Source organism: Podarcis tiliguerta (assembly GCF_965153285.1).
Source record: "Podarcis tiliguerta genome assembly, chromosome: 14".
In the NCBI taxonomy this organism is placed as follows: Eukaryota; Metazoa; Chordata; class Lepidosauria; order Squamata; family Lacertidae; genus Podarcis; species Podarcis tiliguerta.
In genome coordinates this window covers 26,779,615-26,802,067 of record NC_139547.1, presented here as the reverse complement: position 1 = coordinate 26,802,067, position 22,453 = coordinate 26,779,615, and the positions used below count along the sequence as shown (strand labels likewise).

Below are 22,453 nucleotides of genomic sequence, written 5' to 3'. Positions count from 1 at the left end.
TTTGAGTGAGGGAGAGAATGACTGGAACACAGCCAAACACACACACAAAAAAAACCATGCTATTTTGGAAGTTGCTTCCTCTGGGCAGTAAAAGCACCAGTTACACTTCATTATTATTTTAAAATTACCAGTGTGTGTGTTAAGAACTTTGTGTACCAGCACCTCTTCCAGTGAGATAATATCTTGGTGCCTGGATCAGACTAAAAGCCTGTCTAGTCCACCATCCTGTTCCCACAATGGCCAACCAGTTGCCTCTGGCAAGCACACAAATGGGTAATGGATGCAGAAACCCAGGGCCTTTCAACTGAATGAGCAGGCAGCAGGGGCCCCCAAACACAGTGAAGCTGGCTCACCACATTTTAAGGAACTGCACACTTTTATCTAAATAACCAGCCCCTCCAATATTTAAGCCCAGAGTCTAATTGTGCTCCTCTAACATGGGCAGGTCTGCAGAGGTGTCCCCATCTTTCTTCCCTTGCACTTGCTTTAAGAAACACTGCCTTTGTGGTGCTGGTTGCCTTACCTTCAATGGAAGGTAAAAAAGCAAGGAACTTAAGAGAAGTGAAGCCTGAGCCTGCCTGCCTTCTTTGTATTTCTTTCTTTAAAATCAATGTTTAATTTAAAAATTAGAAAGTGGAGCAGGCTGCAAACACAGAGGTTGATTGAAGCAAAATTTAAATTCCTGTCAAGCCCATTTAAACACAGGGGCCCTTCATAGCCAATTAGTTGCTCCGTGTGAATGCAGGATAAACTTAGGCCTGGTCACCGTTAGCAGAGAGCAGACCCACTGTGAGGTGCTAGGAAGGGGAAAAATTAACTAAAATCAGGAGTGTATGAAATATTTATCCTCCCAGCTTATCACGATGGGGTTTTGCAAAGTGTAAATGAGACAAAAATCGATTCCTCGTCACCCTCAAATCAATCCCCCCAAATGGGTCGGGGCATCTGTTTCAGCTAAATTTTGTTTACTATGGCAGATTTTGTCTTAATTGTGGTTGTTTATCTCCCGCCGTCCCCGGGGCCCTAATCTCCCGATAACTAATACTTAACACTCATTCCACATCTAAAGCTACTTCGAATCCTCAACAGGTTTCGGAGCTCTTAAAATTATTGAAACTGCGGAGACAGGAGACAGAGTCGCTTTGTGAGAAGGGCATTCTCTTCTCTACAACCAGCTGGGTCCAATCACCACCAGGGATGGAGACAACAAAGGTGCTAAAAGGCTCTTTCACAATTGCAATTGCGCCACCGGGAATTCAGGGATAAAAATGAGCTTTGATGGAGAACTGGGGGGTGGGGGGAAGAGAAAGAGAGAATCCAAACAAGGTTTGTGGCAGTCTAGCCAAAGAAAGTTACTGTCATAATGAAATGCTGTCAATCACCATGAAAATCCAATTAAGAGCTGTTCGGCATAGGCTCTCTTAAGCAGAAATACTTAAGACGTAATTTCGGCAACTCTACAAATGAGAAAGTGCTTCTGGAGTTATTTAAAAGAAGATCAGGAGCTCCTCCCACAAATCCTGGGCACACAAAAACCAGTTTCTCATAGTTCCCTATGAAACAGAAAATGCTTCATAGCCATAGATGAACCCATTTTAGGAATGCTTTAAAGGTGGACCAATCCCATTACTACATCCCTTACAGAGAATCATCCCACAGACCTAAATTTGCACTCAGGAATATTTTTTCAAAGGCATAGCATTGTACAGACATTTATTTAATATTTATATTACCCAATGAGAACTGTAGACCCATCATGGACAGGATTTATTTTAACGCAAAGGGGAAATGCCCATCTTTGTCCCTCTGCAATTAGTAACTGCCAATTCAATCCATCCTGTTCCAGTTGAATGTTTATTTTTATCTTTTTAGATGTATCATTAAGGGACTTGAAGGCAAACATTGTTCTCCTCACTGGGACTTGTGTAGGAGGAATCCCCCCTGAGGACTATGTCCTAGATTAACAAGTACGGTAAGTGTTGACTTTTCTGTATCAGTTCAAATATTGGCACATGGATCTTCATAAACATTACCAAAGGACACATGGGGAAATGGTAGTGTCCTTCATTCAGGGAAAACAGCTTTCAACTTTCAGTGAATGTGGAAAACGCTTTCAGGCAGCAGGTGGCTTCTGGGAAAAGGGCCTTCTTGGTGGTGGCTCCCTACCATTGAACACTCTTACCAGGTAAGCTTGCCTGATGCCTGCCTTACCTTCCTGGTGTCAAGGAAAATACTTATTTATTTTCACAGACCTTTCAGCAGATTTACTCCTTGTCAATTTTGTTTTATGCTGCTTTTGTTTAAGTTTTAATGTGCCTGTATTTTTAACTGATTGTTTTGTCTTTCATTATGACACGTTGGAATATTTATCTTGAAGGAAAGGGCACAAATAATAAACAATAGAGAAAAAGTAACCTTATCATGTGCTGCAGATAAGTCTAACTGCTTGAGAGGAATAAATCAGCCTACAGCTTCACTATGTAGGCAATACTAATGTACAATGAAGTAGCTGCGCAGTCATGGCTGGGTTTCAGTTGCACAAATCTGATCTCGTAGAGAAGTTCAAAAAGGGACAACAGCAAGTGTGGCTATTTTTCGGTTTTCTTATGTTTTTAGTTTAAGCTGATAACACATGTTTTACTAGCGTAAGCAAATAAAAAACCCTAAAACCAAACAGCAACAACAGCATTGATCGGATGTGAATGTATCAGTTGTTTAATTATAACATAATTCACAGATTTTAAAAGTTGGGATTTAACTTTAGTCTTTTCATTCTGGTGGCATTATGTGATCAGCAATCATTATGCACTGGTATGGAGAGAACATTGTCCTGCCACAAAGACTTCTCTAGCAGACTGCCGGCCTGTATGAACTCTGAAGGGTTGGGGGAAGAGCTGTTTCTAGCACTCAGTTCCACACCCTAATTCTGCCACATCAGTTAGAAATGTTTACATGCAACGATTAAGCATGATAGCAAAGGACTCTTTCTCCGACCTAAGGGGTTCCATTGCTGCTTCCTGTCACTTGATGAATTGGCCTTCATAATAATACTAAAAACAGGCTCCTCTGTCCTGTAATTACACCACAGCATCTAGGAGTTGAAAACTATTACTTGCAAGCACTGTACATATTGCAAATTTAGTTACCAACTTTGGTGGTCAGATAATTTATGCAACTACAAAGTTTTAATAGCAGCCAGGGGATGCATCACTTCAAGGACTTCCCCTACTGGTTTTAAAGGGAAGATAACTGCATTTGGGTAACTTGGGATTCCACTATATAAAAAGACAGAAGAGGAATGCTTTTAAAAATACAGTAAAAAGGAACAAACAACTAGCTAGAAATACACAATCTTTCCTGTAACCAAAGCTAATCAAAGGCTGCATCTGCAATATTATTGCACAGGGATATCATAGAATTGCAACTATTTCCCAGTGTTTTTGTAAAAACTGGATATATTGTGCAAACCATATAGCTGGATATAGATACAGCCATTCTATTTTGTTACAGCTTTACTACTTTGGGATAACAGCCTGTTTTGCTGGGGCAGGGCAGGGGGCTGGTGTCCAATGAAACCACCAGTGCAGCAAGGAAAGGAATGCTGGTTCAGTTATACAGGACAATGGAGATGAGCCTCCTTTCCTTCTCCACTTGCATGTAGAGTGAGGGTGTTGCTGCCCTGACTGACTAAGCTGGTGCTGCAACATTAACAAGTTCACTATGTGATCCCTGACTGGCTGGGATCCTGCAGTGAAGGAGCCTTTTCAAGTTAAAAAAACAAGGCACTGAAGCAAATTCAAAGAAACAAGGACTACAATGTGTGTGTGTGTGTGTGTGTGTGTGTGAGTGAGAGAGAGAGAGAGAGAGAGAGAGAGAAGAGCGGAATGTAAGGCTTATGAATGCCAATCCTTTCATATCCAACCCCCAAATGGCAACTTCTGCAGGACAAATCAAACCTCATAAAAATTTGGTGCAGCGTTTGTAATCTCATGCACCAATGCTTCCTGCTCAGATGCCCTCCCAGCTCACCTTGCTTCCTGCACTGCAAGGGATGGGTGAATGCTGGACTGCTGCACCGTGCTTCTCTGGGGCACAATCTGGCAGGAATCCTCGTTGGAAGTGTTTGGTAGGAGCGGAGGGAGAAGAGGAAGCCCTTGTGACTGAGACTAGAAAAAGAGAGGCAGAGTGGCAGGTCTTGACTTCTGTGGGGACCAGGAAGGAGGAGGAGTGAAGGCTAAGCTGCCATTCTGCTATGGGCTGAGCTGATGGGGTCCTGCAGCGGAGGGTGCTTCAGATGAGGAACGGCCTTAAGAAACACTCCGCTTTGCTCTTAACTTTCTATCAATAGTACACGCTTCACTAGCAAACCCACCAAGGGACCGCAACAGCATCTGAAAAAACACAGCCATGCAAAAGCCCCAGAAAACGGGGCCATCTTTTTAAACAATTCTCAAAAGCAGGCCGGTGCTACTGGGAGACAATTTCCATGTTAGCATGCTTGCTGAAACACTCTCTGCCACTGAACAGCGAGAACAGATAATAACCATTAGTAAATCAAACTCCTTGGCAATATCCAGCTGTGCCTCGCACATTTACATACAGATAGAATGGGTATATGTTTTTAATATGTATGCGATAACGCACTTTCCCCACAGCTGAAGTGTGTCTTACAAAAGGAGGAGGCGAATGGGAACGCATTGCCATGAGATAATAAAGTGACCTAGATAAAGTATTAGCCAGCGATTGATCTCAAACAGGGGAAGGCTGCCTCTCTCTGACCCGGTTACTTACTATGCATAGATTCCATTAAATAGAGCTTAGGAACTGAAAGCTTCAGGAAAACGGTGCCACTGAGGCCGAGATCGACGGCGTCTGGGTTGGAGTGCTCAAATGTATAGCCTCCTGTCCCATGTGAATTCCTGTGGCATTCAGCCACACCTGGAGAACACACCTCCATCAGATAAAAGCGACTCTCCCACCAAGCCAAAGCCTGATTTAGATTTTAAATGGAGGTGCAGTAGTGTAAACAAATCTTTGCATATTTTTCTGAGAACTTGTGGATTCTATCCTGATATCAAGGCAGAAAAGTGCTTTAAAGAAACTAAAAATGATTCCCACCTATAAGCATGCAGGATGAATGAAATGATGGCTCTTTTTTACTTGCTCAAATAGCTCAAGAATGATGCAAGCTTTCAAGTTCCACAGAAGTCTTCATCAGGCAAAATATCTGAAAAGTGTGGTGAAGCAGACAGTGACTGACTTGGAACAGGGAGACTTGGGCATGAAGCTCGCTGGGTGACCTTGGGCCGGTGAGACATTCTCAACCTAAAATAATTTGTAGGGCTGTTGTGAGGGCAGAATGGGATCTGAAGGCAGCTCTGTTTAGGGAAGCTTTTAATGTTTGATATATTACAGTATTTTAATTTTTTGGGGGGAAGCCGCTCAGAGTGGCTGGGGAAGCCCAGCCAGATGGGCGGGGTATAAATTATTATTATTATTATTATTATTATTATTATTATTATTATTATTACTATCCCAAGCTCCTTGGAGAAAGGACATGATACTAATAGATAAAATAATACATGGAATAGGTTCTTGCGCGTCCAAGTGTGGGATAGTTCTGCAGTCAAGTGTCAGACAGTGGTACCTCGGGATAAGTACTTAATTCGTTCCAGAGGTCCATTCTTAACCTGAAACTGTTCTTAACCTGAAACACCACTTTAGCTAATGGGGCCTCCCGCTGCTGCTGTGTTGCCAGAGCACAATTTCTGTTCTCATTCCGAAGCAAAGTTCTTAACCTGAGGTAATATTTCTGGGTTAGTGGAGTCTGTAACCTGAAGCGTATGTAACCTGAAGCATATGTAACCCGAGGTACCACTGTATATTTTATCAGGCACTTGGCTCAATGTGAATTATCTCACTGATTTTCAGGGTCTTTTGCTTTGTGTTTACATGGAACTTATATGAACACTCTTTGAGACCCATTGGCTACCTGCACCTGGTGAAGCTGGCCTGTCAAAGCTGTTTCCTGGGGTGTGGACACTGTCCTGGGGTGTGGACAACTGTGCTGGCTGGGCCTGATGGGAGCTGTAGTCCAAAGCACCTGAAAGTTGACTGGTTGGTGAAAGCTGCTGTAGGTCATTTGTAAGTCATTCATGAGCAGTGAAAGGAGGGATAAAAATAGATGCTTCCAGTTCTCTGGATATTAGCCATTGGAGATATTGGGACCATGCAGGCAATTTAGTATAATTAAAGGGTGGAAGCAAAATGAAGATAGCTGAGCTCCCGTCTTTTCCCACTCTCAGTTAATGATTGCTAAATTATTACATGCATTTCAGAAAGCCAAGTTTTTAAGGGTTTATTATAACCTCCCATCCTGATGCAGCTCCCATCCAAGTTAGTAGCATCATTTCCACTAGGGGTTGGCCTTGGCCATACTCCACCAGGAGGTTTTGCTGCACAAGCCCCATTTAAAATGGATTGAAATGCAATAGGACAGCAGGAGAAATAAGATTTGGTAGTACACAGTGCTTTTGGTCTTTGTTTCTTCTCTCTCTTTTTCTTTGTGTGTGTTTGAGTCCAAAGAATCAGAGGAAGCTTTTTAAGAGTGAGCTAGGGACTTCCATTGCATGCGAAGACAGGCTCTGGCAGATTGAGCAGACAACACTAATTGTGGGTCCAATGGTCAAGAAGGCAGTTTCTGCACTTACTGCAGAGGGAAGTGAGGGGCAGATGGGGCTCATCAACCTGGGAAGGTAGCCCATCTAGGAGAAGGAAAACTCTGACTCTAAATCTCCACTGCCTTGGAGGATATCTTCAGGAGAAGAAAAGGCTAAAGAGTAAACCCTACATAAATCCAGAGTGGAGTCCCTAAGATGGTTGGGTTGTGCCTCATTCTGGCAACTCCTGCAGCCAAGCTGGTGCCCAACATATTGCTCTGCGTTCCTTTGGACCACATCAGGGAGGCTGAGAGGGTGGTCTTGTTGTCTGAGCAGCCCAGGACCTTCATACACACAGTCCAAGCTTGTGCCCCAGGGAGGTAACTTCGAAGCTCCTAACGCAGAGGGTTGGACTTCATCCCTGAAGGCACAATCCATTGTCTCTCAATAACAATAACATTACAAAGCGAGAGAGAGAGAGAGAGAGAGAGAGAGAGAGACTGACTCTTTTATCCATGAAGCTTTCAAAAGTCTTGCCCGTCCCTTGTTCCACTGTCCAGATCACTTACTGCCACTTCTCTCCTTCTGGTAACCCCAATGCCTGCAGAGTTACTTGCCAGAACTGCCACTGAGAAGGGCCTGTCATGGGGTCACCACGAACAAGGCAGTCCTGATTAGGTCCAAGTGGCCTGATCTCTGGAGCATAAGCAAGGAAGAATCTGATGACAAAACAAAATCCAGGACACAATGCACCAGGGACGTCTGTGCAAGAGCTGTTGGGGTCTCTGCACAAGCAACATCCCCCTTCACTTTTGGGTCTATGACTGTGGCATCAAGCAGGGCATCAATCAGACTTCTCAACACAGTCAGAGGCCCTTTTCAATACTGAGTGGCCAGGCTTCAGAAGCCATTTGCAGTGAAGGGAAAGCAACGTAGAAGAAAGTGTTCATTTTTTATATATATATACTAAAAAAGAGCCTTTTTTAAAAAGCCATTGTGCATTTTTTTAATTATTAAAGGGGGGATGGGGGAAGATACTGTCTTACGAGTAGGACCCGGTACTTCAGGGCAGGTAGTTGGAAAGATATATAACTCTATGTCGTTGTTCCTATAGGCACTCACCCCTTGGCCTCCGTCTTTATGACTTTACACCCTGGAGTGGTGTTACAGCTTCCGAACACGCACATATATACTGAGGGTTGGAAGTGCGATCTGCAGATGTTTTATTTATAAGTGGCAGTCCTATTGCATCACGGAAAACATGCATTTACAAAGAGATACAGGTTTTATGAAACCCCATTCTGTTGGTTTAATAGTCAAGCTACCCAGCCATAGAATAATAACAACGCATCAGGTAAATGCATCTCCATCTCTAGAACCTGTTCCAAGTTCTCTCAGATGTGACTAAGTGCAGGAACCTTCCAACCATCAAAAGTTAATAAAAAAAGAGAGAGCGGCAAATTAAGGCAGCCTCAACCATCACTACCCAGAGACAGAATGGACGGTGTGGGGGGGAAATACAAAGTTCCTCCTCACGAAGGTATTTCTGCAATTGCTTAACAGCTCTCTTCAGCAGTAACAGAAATTACTCACATCCAGATTTATAAACATGGTCACATATCTGACAAACGTGATGCCCATGCGGAGGAAGAGTTGCAGAGGGAAGTGGCATCTCTAGGGCCTCAACTAGCACAGTGGCATTTTAGACTTTTTCCTTTTTCACACACTCTTTGCTCCTGCCGTATTGAAATCTCCTTTGGAGCATTGTTTCAGGAACGTCCTTGCCTCTGCCACAGGTGAAGCGGCAACCCTCCATTGCTTTAGGCGTTTTGGCCTAAGATCCTGTTTTATTTGTTAACGAATTTCTGTTTTATTCACTTTTATCTGCTTTGATGTGTTTTCATTTGCTGATTTACTGGTCCTAGGTTGTGATTTGGCTTTTGTTTTAATTTTTTTAATGGTGGATTGTTTATTTTTTAGACTGCACACTGCTCAGAGATTTCTAAAACACTAAGCCTTATATAAATGTTTTTCAATCAATAAAAGTGGTAGAGTCCACAGCTGTTTGAGGAATGCAGGCCAACCCCCCCCCCCCGGTGTTCAATTCTGTGGCATTCAGTGCAATTGTCTAACATACTTCTACAAAAATTCAATAAAGTTTACTTAAAAAATAAATAAATCTGTGACTCTTGGCCATGGTTATTTCATTCTGTTGGGAAAACATAACTCATCTTAGCTTCCTTCCAGTTCTCTACTGGGAAAGTAAACGAACCTATCTGACCTATCAAGAACAAAGGTGATCTATGGGTAAAAGTGTATTGAAGGGATTTTGTTTGAATAAAATAAAATAAAAATGTTTCATTATTATACCAAGTTCAGCATGGGCAGAAACTAAGGGCAACTTAGAAAGGAAAAGACCATTAATGAGATTTATTGTTTATGATGTTTCTGCTCTTGCCATTGTATTTAGTGAATTGTTATGCACTGATCATATCAGAGAGCATGACTGTAAACCTAAAAGCAAAATAAAGGACTTTAAAAAAGAAAAGAAGGGGGAAAAAAGGACAAAGGGCAGCCTGTAGAAATGAAGACACTGCTCTTGGCAATTTGGTGAGGAAGAACGTCAAATCTATTCATGAAAAAGTTCCATAGAAACCCCAAGATCAGCTTCGCAACAGCATTATAGAACCCTGCCAATGTATACTATAAGGGTGGATACAAATTTATAGAAACTACTGTAGAATTCAGTTTTTAAAAGTTTTTTTTTAAAAGAAGTAACTCAGCAAATTAAGGAAGAAATCTGAGTAATTCCTAATACAGACAGCATCTTGCTTTGATCAAGAGACCTTTCAAACAAAATGTGTCCCATAACCACCGTTATGATTCTGAAACCAAGATAGAAGCTTATGTGCGTTACGCCAACGTCTGCTGGCTGTCAGAGCTGGAAGCAAAATTTAGATTTAATGTTAGTTAACTTATGGAGGAAAAACACCCCCAACAAACTTCTGCATGTCATAAATCAGCAAAACTTTTCTTGTTTGTGTTGTAATGAGAAGGCTGAAGATTTACTTACCATTAACTCTTCAGGGGCTGGGCGTTCCTTTGGCTGCTTTCTCATGCTGTGCAGCAACAACAAAAAACAGAACCCAGGTTCGGTGTGAAAAAGCACTAGTCATTTACTTCACTATCTTAGAATGCTGAAGATTTATTTTTTTTAAAGTCTCTTATTACAGATGACCAACAGTTAATGAAGAAAACCAACCCCACCCCCACCCTACAGAAAGCTTTATGAATGCACTTGAAATGTCACTGTTTTTCTTTAACTTGACTGCTTCTGCCACCATGAATTAAGGTGGGCACCACCAGGCACTCCACAATGGAGCCCACACTGCAGCCGGTGCTATTTGCAAGGCTAATTTCAGTGGAGGGAGGGGACACAACACTTTGGCAACCCCTGGACCAGCTACCCTTCCTCCCAGTTTGCTTGTTGCTGTGGCACTTCTCACACATTACGTTTTTGGGTGGTCACTCAGATCCTCTTAGGCATACACGTGTGAAATGTGTAGTGCGAGACAAATAGGTGTTATGCAAGTTTACTCACTAGGGGCCTGTGATTGGGCAGATCAGGTATGCTGCTGTGCAATGTGCTACATGCCCCTCTGCTTCATACAGACATACAGAATTTTATTTGTATGTTGCCTGTCGGCGGTTCAAACCATGCTCAGGGCAGTTTATAACATGGGGAAAAAATACATAAATACAATGTAACAAAAGCAGTCATAAAGCAATAAATAAAGAGTTAAAAAATACACGACCAAACCAAACAATTTCCATATAAACCACAAGATATAAAATAAAGATATAAAAAACCCCAGCAACAATCCCCGACTCTCAACAAAACCCCCAAACACCGCAGTTCAAGAGTTTGTTCAGCAGTCTCAGATTTTGTCTCCGTTATCTCCCCATCCAGATCAAGGAAGCAATGGCAACCAACTTATGTCTCCTCCCATGTTAGGGTACTTACCACAATAAGCATTTACATACAGGTGGGATATATATAATAAAATTGTTGTTGTTGTTGTTATTAAGCTTTTAAAAACAATTTGCACATATTAATACTTCAGGAACTCTTACAACAGCCCTGTGGGGCCAATATTATTATTGCTGTTGGAGGAATGAGATGGATAGAATAGCACCCTAAGGTGAGCTGGTGAACCTGTGGTTGCAGTGAGATTTGAACTGGGAGGTTGGAGCCCATCTGGCTTACAGCTCACACTCTTAACCCCTAGGCTACACCAGTTTATGCAAGTCAACCACTCTTCCGAGAGGTTAAAAATAGAAGCTATAGCTCAGTGATACAGCAAATTTTTCCCGTGCAGAAGATCTCAGGTTCACTCCCTGGTAGCATCTCCACAGCTGGGACAGATCCCTGCCAGAAACCTTGATCTGCTGCCAGGGCTGAAAATACTGAGCTAGACTGGAGCAATTGTTCTGACTCAACAGAAAGCAGCTTGCTATGTGCCTAAAACATGTAGTATAGCATAGCGTGTGACCTGGGCAGTCCCACCTGCTACAACTTGAGAGCTTGCAGAGAACACAGTGCCCCTTGGAAGATCTATAGTTGCCCTGTGCAGTTTTAATGGCACCAGGCACTGCTGCTGTGTAATCTTCATCTGTTTTAGAAATACCCATGTAGTACAAGCTCCAAAGAACTTAAAGGAGGACAAGTCAGCAGCAGAAGCACTTGGTGGATCGCTCCCCTTGTAACTAATAGCCATGCACAGCCCAACGGAGGCTTGCATTCTTGCAAGCCATTCAAAGCTGCCTTGGCAACCCTCTTAATCTGACATTCCAAAGTAGCTGGATCTCGTGGGAGAACAAGGCTATTATCTGCCATCATTTATGCTTCAGCCTGACATCTGTGGACATTTCTATAGAGGTTAGCCCTCCTCCTGCCTCAATTAAAAATATATAAAAACGATATGTTTTCAGATTAATCTCTGGGAAGAGACAGAAAGGTACAGCCCCCTGCACCTCAGTTAGCAAGAGCAGGATAGATCACCCACAATTATGGCTGCAGCGTAAAAACCTAATCTACCCGAAACTGGATCAGTCTTATAATAAACATAAGCCTTGTATTTATTATTTCAATTAACTGTAAAGTCACACTGTTAATTCTTCTGTCAGAACATCATCCTTTGGGACACTCTAAAGAAGGTTCTCTCGCATTAGTGTAAATTCGCATAATCTGAATGTATCCAAATGCCTCTTTGCGTAAGGAGCCGATTCCTGGACACTTCTTTGGTAGTAAATTTGTGGCTGGCAATCAAACTTTTATTTCCAAAGAAAAGGGGATTTAGAACCAAGGAACCTATGGGTGTTTTCTGGGAATCAGTTTTGATAGTGAGTATCCATATATTTTTACACATGGATTCCTATCATAGTAGCTAATGGATGGCCTAATTCTGTGCAGTGTTGAGCATCCTCCTCCACCTCCAGCTTCTGCAACATGTCTGAATCCAAGAGTTCTCATAAAAGAGATCACCTATTCAGTTTGCCAAGAAGCTTAGGGGTTGCGTGCTTGCTTTGCACTGTTGAATTATGTCCATTGACAGTTTTTGTCCAGAAAGTTCATCTTGACAGGATAAAAAAGGCAATTGTTCTCCATTAAACCCAAATCATTTAGACCAAGCTCAATCTCTCTCTCTCATCCTTTATCGCCTGCTTATTAAGCTTTCTCTATAAATGAGACATTAAAACATGCCTTCATTGTAATAGGTTGTACTTAGATCTTTAACCTTTTGGTGCTCAGGAGATTCCTTTTTAAAACTAGATTCCTTTTTTTATATTAAAAAAAACAAACCCTAGTTAATTTTAGTGGCCTTCCACTGAATGAGGCAGTTTGTCTGGAAGAAGCAAAACATGCCCTACGGTGTGGTTTAAAATACGGCCCTTACTGAGAAGAGTACCCTCCCAAAGAAGAACTCCATAAAACCACTTCTAAATGAAAAGCCCATGAATTAATCAAGTGCATTGTTTACCCCATTTAAAAAGGTTGCCTGCTTTCCTAAGGAATATGAGAATGCCTGAATAATGGAGTTCTAAATATGATTATCTGTCATCCTTATTTTTCCGAGTGATTTAAAACACAAACACACACACGCACACACCAATTCCTTGAGAATACACCCAAGATCCCCAACCGTTTATTAAAACAGGGGCGGGGGGTAAAAACTCTCCCTCTGAAGTGCTTTTATGACCCTTTGTGTAAATAACGTTTACATAATTTAAACAGTTTGCTCAGCTTTGCTGGCCCAGCTGCCCAAGGCCTGCCAAGTCCCTGGCGTCTCTGGAAGGATGCAGGGAAAGCCATAAGGTCCTGTGGTACTGTGGAGTTAATGGCATGTATCATTTACATTGAGGGCACGGCACATTTGCAAACGAAGCTTACCATTGAGTGATGAAGTGTACAAACGGCTCTGAGAACTCCCCAACCGGAAGGACAGGCGATTCCTGCAATTGAGTTTGGATTGGGCAGGTGGGGGCAATGGGGGGAGGCGGGAGAGAAAGGAGGGAGACAACAACAACAACAACAACATCAGAAAGTGAAAGTGCAATTTGTTAATTGTATAGTTGATTTCAGATGGAAAGCAAGCAGGGGATGATGTTGATTTCAAATACCAGACTGTGTACGTGTGGGGAGAGAGAGGGTGAAGCCGTGAGAATGTGTCAGAAATCCTGCATTTAGAAGTAATGAGTGTTATACAACGGGTAAGAATATGTAGAAATAAGACCAAGGGGAGGTAAAAAGGGACAATGATAGCCACGGGGCAGAAAAGAAGGTAGGGAAAGTGTAAATGAGAAATTAATGATTATTTAAGTAACACCCAAATGGTCTTGTAATTAACAAAGAGCTGGGAAATTATTCTTGTGTTGACCTTTGCTTCCTGCATCATAGTTGCTATTTATTTACACTTAGCAATCTCAAATCTTGTTAGAGTTAAGCAGGAGAGGCCAGGGGGGTATATGGAGAACTAAATAAAAAAAATTAAAAAATAGTAAATTGCAAGTTGAGCCAATGAACAACAAATCTATCAAAACACAAGGCTACCAAATGCATTTTAAAAAACTCAAGAAACATCCGTATTATTTTTCGAAGAGGAATATTTCATCAGCAAAATAGGGATTTACAAATTGAGGAGAGTTTCTGCCATCTCTCCCCCCCCCCCCGCCCCCCAAGAATGACAGAGAGACTTGCCAGTGTTTATAGTGTAACAGCTCAGGATGTAATGAAATTGCACTGCGGAGTACTTTAACAGTCATCTCATTAGACCTACAGTTGGAACAAGAGAACCACATAAAACAGGAGTCAGCTGCAAATGACTCCGTTCTCATCTATTCTCATTTGCTATTAAAAATACCTTTCGGCAGCTTTTGCCACCGTTTCCCCCGCCCCCCACAACCTCCCCCCACCCCGTCCCTGAGTGCTTTGCAAAGTATGATGCATGCACCTATTTAAATTAACAAAGGAATGACTTATTTTAATCTTGCCGTGCTTTGGAGTGCTTTGGCCATTTGCAAGAGTCATATATCATCACATACAACCTTCCAGTGCTGCAGGCAAGAAACTCAGAGCGTGCAGCATTTGGTGGGAGCCAAACAATTTCTCTCGCACACAACTGTGTCAAATGCATGTGTGGGGTTCATTATGGAGGGTTGCGAGGGAAATAGCTTTGATGTGGTGCGGGAAGGAGGGGTGGGGGGAATTAAAAAAAAAAAGAAGAAACAGAAGAAGAGGAGAGGAGATGATGATGATGATAAAAGCCAGCTTCACAATACATGCGCGCATATCATTATCAATGGCGGCAGGGAGAAGCGACCACCGAGCTGCTGACGTGATTAGTAAATATACATATAATTGCGGTGGCCAATTATCAGAAAAATGAGAGTGGTAATTACAAGACAGAAAATTAACTAGAACTCTTATTAAGGCTTTGTTTCCGATTCAAACAATCGGAAATTGCAGCAAAATACAATTAAATCAAAAGTAACTGAAGAGTAAAAGGCGACAGCGTTCTGAGGGGCTGCCTTTGACACACACTTTTGAGGATTCTGCCATGTGGGGAGGGCAACTTTGAACCTGGCAGCTGAATGAATCGCAGAAGGTACAGCTGCCACTTGTATCTCGTGGCTCTTGCTAACACCACCACCAGAAAGAGGCTTCGCACAGGAAGCACATGCAGGTGTCACTTATTCAGCAAGGATGACAAGCCGTCATGGCGCAGGTCAAGTGTGCAAAGACCGTTACGTACTTTCTTTCAGGAATCTTGCTAACAGCCCTGTCAGGTAGAACGATGTCACCGTTCTCAAATTGCAGGTGTGTTTGTGGGGGGGGGTGTGTGTGTCAGGACTTGGGTCCAGAGTGGGTACTGGGCTAGAGCCCGAGCCTGGGGGGGGGGGTGAGTAGGAGTGGTCTTGGCTGAGGATCTGCCTGCGCACCACCGCCCGCTTCTGGCCGAAGGAGGAAACTGCAAGTCTTTTTGCACCCACAGCGCAGAGGTGTTCCTTGTAAAAGGTGAATGCACCAGGTCAGGCTAACTTTCTGGTCTGGGCTAAGCAACAAGGGGGAGACCTGCGTTTGCTGACTGCAGACCACTTTGCCAAACCCACGAACCCTGAGAAGGAGAGAGAGCACTGGCTTGGTTTAACTCAGTGAGAGCTTGAGGCCGAAGCAAGATTTGAACTGCAGAATTTGGGAGAAGTGTGAGTTACGAAAGTGGTGGTTAATAAGAAGGGAGGAGTCCACCACACAAATTAGTCTTACCTCCATGAATTTGTCTATCAATGGCTACTAAGCTTGATTGCTATGTTCTACCTCCACTGTCAGAGGCAGTATATTTCTGGAAACTGAAGGAGGGGAGAGTGCTGTTTCACTCAGGTCCTGCTTGCTACCTACTGGGGCATCTGGTTGGCCACTGTGAGAACCAGATGCTGGACTAAATAGGCCTCCTTTGGGTTGCTGCAGACCTCTCCTTACGTCCCTATGCTAAGGTCCTTCAAAAGCCCCACACCAACTCTCCATGATATACTAGTTTGCTTCCTTTCTTAATTTATCCAGCCTCAACTTTGAGAGGCTGATCCTGGGGGCAGCCCAAGTTACGGCATTAAAAAAGAGAAAGGGAGTAGAAGAAAAGAGAGAGAGAAGGAAAACCAACCCAAGCGCTTTGTATATCTCCAGTTTGGAGTACAGAGAAGGGCAATGTGTGTGTGTGGTGGGGGAGAGAGGGATGTTTTGAGTGATGCCTTTGCCTTGTGAATAATGAACAGTTCAGGAAGGTCAACCCATTACAACAGAAGCTGTTTAATTATTAATTATGCCCAATCTATGAGCAAAAGGACAAGTTCAGAATGTTTAATATGTGGTAAACCCCAAACAGGCCCTCACTTGGCATTTTGCTATTAGCACTCGTCAGCAAGGAGCTCAAGCATAACAAGGAAAGCACAGCAGCAGAAAATCTGAGCAAGGTGTTGGGGTGGGGTGGGGAAGGAGGGAGGCAGCTGAACTTTAAACTCACTCCCTAGTATTTAATTTGTGGAAGTAACAGCCCTCCAGGTGCAGAGCTGAACTCTTTGACCAAAGAGTAGGGGGGGGGGATCTGCGTTCCACCCCTTACTTGACCAGAGTGGCAGAATTTTTAGGGGCACTTCAAGATCCTTTCCAATACTGCAGCGTTGAGTAGGATCCAAGTTATTCCCCAGAATCCTCTGATTCTTTCCCTTAATGCCTTTGATCACACAAACACACAGCTGATTAGTAACTTTCCTATATCCAAGGCCTGCGGGGTTGTTTCTGTTTCTGGCAATTCTTCCTCTATTTCTCAACTTCACAGGCTGAGTGTCAACACATAGGCAGCCAAAATGGCAGAACCACAACCCCATGCGTAGAAGGGAGGTATCAGCATGTCTGGAGGAATTCTGGGTGTTTTACGGAATTGCAGAATTGTAGAGTTGGAAGGGACCACGAGGGTCATCTAGTCCAATCTCCTACAATGCAGGAATATTTTGCCCAACATGGCAATATAATATATATTGTAAAACCCAGAACAGGATTAAATAAATCCAAAACTGCAGCAACAAAAATGAAAAGTGTACATGAGGTTGTTTGTCAGCATTCAGTTCTGGGTGCAGCCCCTCTGCTTGAGGAGGGATGCCTGAGAGCCCATAGAGGTGTGGATCAGGCCATCTGAGCCTTCAAAAGGTGCCCAGAGAAGCCTCCCGGACCGGGAGGGACAATTGTGCCTGTGATCCAAGAGTTATTCCCCAGCATCCTTTGATCTTTTTCCTTAACACCTTTGATCACACACAAACACACAGCTGCTCAGCAAGTTCTCCATACTAACACGCTGCATGTTACCCCCAGTATATAATAATGTACAAATCATTAACATTTATTAGGAAGGTGCAGGATTAAAATGATCAAGCTCTATTGAGAAACAAGTAAAAAATGCAATTACACACCACCTGTGAACTACAGCAGGGATCAGCACCTGAGCCTCCCAGGGCCAAATCTAACCCCTGAAGACCTTTCCTAGTGGCAAGAAAGGGGTGCAGAAGGAGACATGCTGAGGACATGGGCACCATTCTCCTCAAAGCAGCCCTCCAGTAAAACTAGCTGCTAAGACAGAACTTACGAAGCTTTCCCCCAATTTCTATTTGTGGCTGAATGTTAAGAATTGTAGGACGGGGATCTCTGAAAGATTTGGGTCACCTCCAGGCAACCTGTTTACTGAGCATTCATCCTGATTTGCTGGCACAAAGTCTGCAGATGGTGTCAACTATTTCATGAGCATCCACTCATTTGTTTGCGAGGAGGTTATAAGACATTGTATCAAGGGGTTGTTACCCCACACTTTCCACTGCACTTTCACTTTCCTTACTGCAAAAGCTCCAATTTTGGGGAGGGCAGGTTTGTTGCACAAGAGCACCCAAATCAACTTTAATTGCACATCCTGAACTTGCCAGCAAGTGCCTGAATCCTAGGTCAGCACCCTTGGTTTCCAGAAGAGTGAGCGGTGCTGACTGTCCACAAAGTACTGCCACAGCTACACGTGATATGAGGCTGCAGCCTCACAAGTCTTTGTGGACTGAGTTTTCCTGTGATTGTGGCTTGAAAAGTGGCTGCTCTGATAGATTTCAAAGCTTCCTGCTTTTGAGGAGCTCTTTCTGAATCAACTTGTCTACTATGGGACCTTGAACCCTTCAGCAGGGTACAGATTGTCTATTTCTATGCTTTTAGTGTGAGGTCCCCTAGTGAAAGAATCATAGAATTGTGAAGTTGGAAGGAACCCCAAGGGTCATCTAGTCCAACCCCCTGAAACACAGGAATCACAGCTAAAGAACCCCTGATAGATGGCTATCCAACCTCTGCTTAAAAAACCTCCACCACCTTCTGAGGTGGTATGTTCTACTGTCAAACAGCTCTTACGGTCAGAATGCTCTTCCTAATGGGATAGAAACATTGAAAAATAAACATTTTCTTCATGCGAGGCACTGAACAGGCCTGTTGGGGCACACCTGTTGCCCTGTGTGGGTTGTGCATGTGCCCTTGGAGCACATCTAACATGCCCCTGTGCCAACTGTACACAGAAGGGGGAAGATCAGCAAGATTGTGTCCCATTAGTGAACTTCTCATGGAAGAACCACCAAAAAGTTTCCAAGGGAACCTGAGGCTCTCTGGAACGCAGCTTGGAAATCACTTGTCTAGGCTAATCTATTAACAGTGGCTGCAACTGCTGTCTTTTCTACAACCAAAGGATTCGGTTCTTGTCATTGTGCCATTCTTGCTGCAGCAAAGATGGAAATGTTTTAGTGTGCCTTCCCTCTCTTGCAGTTTCAAACAGCAAAAGGCACAGAGATATGTGCAAAGCGTTCAGTGGCCACATCCACCAAAGGGACCTTCCCTCAAAGAACTGAGCCCATTTATTGTTCGCTTCCACCCCTCCGTAAATGCCCCATGCAGTCTTATTGCTTTTTCATAAAACACTGCCGCAAATAATCAAGCATGACCATTGACACCCGCAAGATTGAGTTTTTAGGAACCATTAAATGAGTTCGGCCTCTTGGGAAGGTTTGTTTCTCAGGTTGGCCTAAAGGTAATTATTCAGCTATTCCTACCTGTAGTTTTACCTTGTTCTCATCTAGCCTTTGAATCATGCACATGGGTAAGGTCACAATTTCTGGCTCCAGTAAAGAGAACAGCAGAAAACATTTGGGCCGGAGCGGAAGCAGTGATGGATAGATACATTCTGACACTTGACTCTCCTCCGTACACACACATTTAACATCCGAGAGATGGAGGCATACATGGAACTCTGCATGGCACTCTCTCCCTCGCTTTGTTTCTTAAAAAGTTAATGCAGTTGTTGAAAACACACCATAGAAATGTTGAAGTGGTGATTTTAAACGTAATAGTCAGAAACAAGCCAGGGGGCTTATTGCTATTTCTAACTTAATTGATCCAGAGTATTAGACAGTGATCTTGAGACCTGTTTTGTTGCTGTGTTCCTCTGCTAGATCCCTTTTTCATCAGCTTATCCATTTTTATCATTTGCGAAACAACCTGAAATGCCTGCCAGAAGGAGTAGCAGCGAAGCATCAAGGCTACACAAAACAGCCCTCCAACATCAAGTCCAAGTCTACCAAGGTACGTATCTTGCCTCCTCAAGAGCCAGATCCTGGAACAGCAGAGACCAGCGCAGATGAGAATGGCTGCTGGTTCTGATCAAGCAGACTTTGCCAACCTAAAGGTAAAGGTAAAGGGACCCCTGACCATTAGGTCCAGTGGTGGCCGACTCTGGGGTTGCAGCGCTCATCTCACTTTATTGGCCGAGGGAGCCGACATACAGCTTCCAGGTCATGTGGCCAGCATGACTAAGTCGCTTCTGGAGAACCAGAGCAGCACATGGAAACGCCGTTTACCTTCCCGCCAGAGTGGTACCTATTTATCTACTTGCACTTTGACGTGCTTTTGAACTGCCAGGTTGGCAGGAGCAGGGATCAAGCAATGGGAGCTCACCCCGTCGTGGAGATTCGAACCACCGACCTTTTGATCAGCAAGTCCAAGGCTTTTGATCAGCAAGTCCAAGGCTGTAGTTTAACCCACAGCACCACCCGCGTCCCTTACTTTGCCAACCTAGTGACCTCCAAAAGTTTTCAACTACAACTCTTCTCTGCCACATCCAGCACATAGGAAGGTTGACCTAGCTAAACTGGTCTGATGATGGGTTCCTAAAACACTTCAGAAGGTGGACCCTATGAATGGATGTACCCCTATGCAAATGCCTCATTCCCAACCCTCAGACCACCCTCTTACCAGTCCTTTGGCAGCCTCCATATGTGCATAACTTTAGTGCAGTAAAGAACCCAGCCTAAGTTGGGAAAAGTATCTTGCTATCCATGGGTTCAGGAAGAAACTTGCCATGCAGAAACAGCTGCAGACTGAAAGGGAGGGGAGTGACTCTGCTCCCCCCACCCCGCACCTACCCTGTGAATTTTAGGACTTTGCCAGCCCTTATTTGCTTTCATGAAGTTGCCACAGAGGGGAGCATTTGGCCCGAGATCATCAGTCTTAGAACACTAAACACTTCTAATAGCGAACACTTACGTTATCACGAATGCACTGAAAACAACAGCAGCTGTACCATACCAGAAAGCAAACAGACCTTCTCTCATGAGGTCCTTATTTAGAAAGACACACACATTAGCACAATAAGTGGGGACTATTATTCTCCCCCAACAGGGCTAGATCTTAAAAAGAGCCGAGGGAGGGGAGCAGGGAGAGAGAAACAAGGAGGGAAAACAAAACCAGGCTGCTATTAAGCCAATGTAGGAGGGGAAACCGTAGGGCACCCGCCAGGACCCTAAGGAGGAATGGAAATCAGCTCCATTGGAAGGCAGGGAGCCTAGAAACCAGCATGGCTTTCATTGCACCATTCTGCACAGAATGTAGCTCAGAATCAGGTGGCACTGCTTCCTTGGAACTTCTCTTTCTTTCTTTCTTTCAACAAAAAAACAACAACTATACTAAGCTTATAGTCCTCATGGTGACGGGTGTGAGAAGGGAAACTGAAAACAGAAGCAGGACATTTGGCAAGATTTGTCTTTGAGGGTTGCATCTAATGTTAGCCTTACTCTGAGCAGACCCTTTGAAATTGATGGACCTAAGTTAGTCATTTCCATCAATTACAATGGGCATGATCTGAGTATGACTAACATTGGATACAACCCTTGAGCCAGAAAGAGCACATAAAATATAACTTAAGAATGGCCCCATGAGTGTCCACTTGTCTCTAAATATGTGCACTGGGAGCCTGATCACACGCAGACATCATCTACACAGTGCATGGCAGTTTAAGACACTATATTAGGGATAGGGAACCTGTGGCCCTCCAGATGTTGTTAGACTACAACTCCCATCATCCGTGACCATTGACCTGCTGGCTGGAGCTGCTGGGAGTTGGAAATCAACACCACCAGGGAAGGTCACCTTCCCACATGGCATGTGGTTTGCTCTGAAATACGATTTGCCGTGTTTAGCCATCTCAACCTGTAGTTTGGACATAATGGGCTTTCAGACACTTCCAAGGGTGTTATTTCTGTGCACACAAAGTCACATGTGGAGAAGTTGTTGCAGTTACATTCCACTTACGCAACCCGGCATCTGTTCACATGTGTGATCATAACTCAGAGACTGCCACACCAAGTTTGAGCATGCATATGTGAATGGGCCAACACAGGCATAAGACCTCAGGAAGAGCTTATGTATACCTTCAGTCACAATGAAGTCAGTTCACAAATGCAAACACACAGTGACCAAGTGTCCAGAAATCAACAGCTGTGCATATCATACACATGCAGACATAAGTATGTATATGCATAAGTTTGCCCTGATTTGCAAAAAGGGATTTGCTACTTCTCAAGGCACCCAGAAACCATCTCCATCCACATGCAGCCCAATTCCTTTCCTCCCAAGTTTCTGGTTCTGTCACATCAATTCCAGGCTCAGCCTGTTTCATCAGAAGTTGCTCTGGTAAGTGCAGTTCCCTGATAAAGCAGGGAAAGATTCTGGAAATCAACTTCTGGAACTAAGCAGATGGGCTGCCATTCCAGGCAAAAGTGTGCTAGATCTGCCCTGCTTCCTATGTGTAGGACTGAATTTCAACTGCTGTGGGTTAATTTCACTTACGCTGTTGCTTCCTAAAGTGATTAAGGGGTGAACAACTACCACCACCAGAGCGTAAGGAAGAATATTTTGTTAGCTCTGAAAGGGGAAATCTGGCAACTATGATCATCCCATCAGAAGTCAGGTCTCCCAAAGAAAATGGTGGTTAGCAGAGCAAGCACCTAAGTGTTGACAATGTGGATACATACAATATATTAAAAATCAAAACAATCAAATCCAGGTTGATAAAAGAGGCACAGAGGCAAAAATGAATGTCCTGTGGCTGGGATAAAATGCAGTTTTCCAGCTTCTTCTTTTCTGAGAAACATAGTAATGTGACAAAAAAGAGTGGGGTGGTGGGTGGACACAGATTAAATGTGGTGCATGTAAATGGCAGGAGCATTTGAACAAAAATGCACATTGTGCCCTTCCCACAGCTGAATAGCCAGGCATGCAGAAATTTGGGTAACTGGAAATCCAGATAAACAGGAATACAGTCATACCTTGGGTTGAATGCGCTCCGCGGCAACCCAGAAGTAATGGAGTGCGTTACTTCCAGGTTTCACCACTTGCG

The 22,453-nt window shown here is 43.7% G+C and overlaps 1 protein-coding gene across 7 annotated transcripts in view; it reads right to left on the bottom strand.

Moving 5' to 3' along the window:
* Window positions 1–22,453, bottom strand: part of MAP2K5 (mitogen-activated protein kinase kinase 5) — a 126,065-nt gene that overhangs the window by 10,939 nt on the left and 92,673 nt on the right. For 4 of the 7 annotated variants that reach the window (XM_083412140.1, XM_083412139.1, XM_083412141.1 and 1 more), the window contains 2 exons: window positions 13,111–13,172; window positions 9,733–9,778 (listed from right to left, as the gene is read on the bottom strand). In XM_083412140.1, the coding sequence (XP_083268266.1) occupies window positions 9,733–9,778; window positions 13,111–13,172 (108 nt within the window). Of the gene's footprint in view, window positions 1–9,732; window positions 9,779–13,110; window positions 13,173–13,917; window positions 13,993–22,453 lie in introns of those variants that run through there. The other 3 variants (XR_014504579.1, XR_014504580.1, XR_014504581.1) reach the window with 3 other exon arrangements.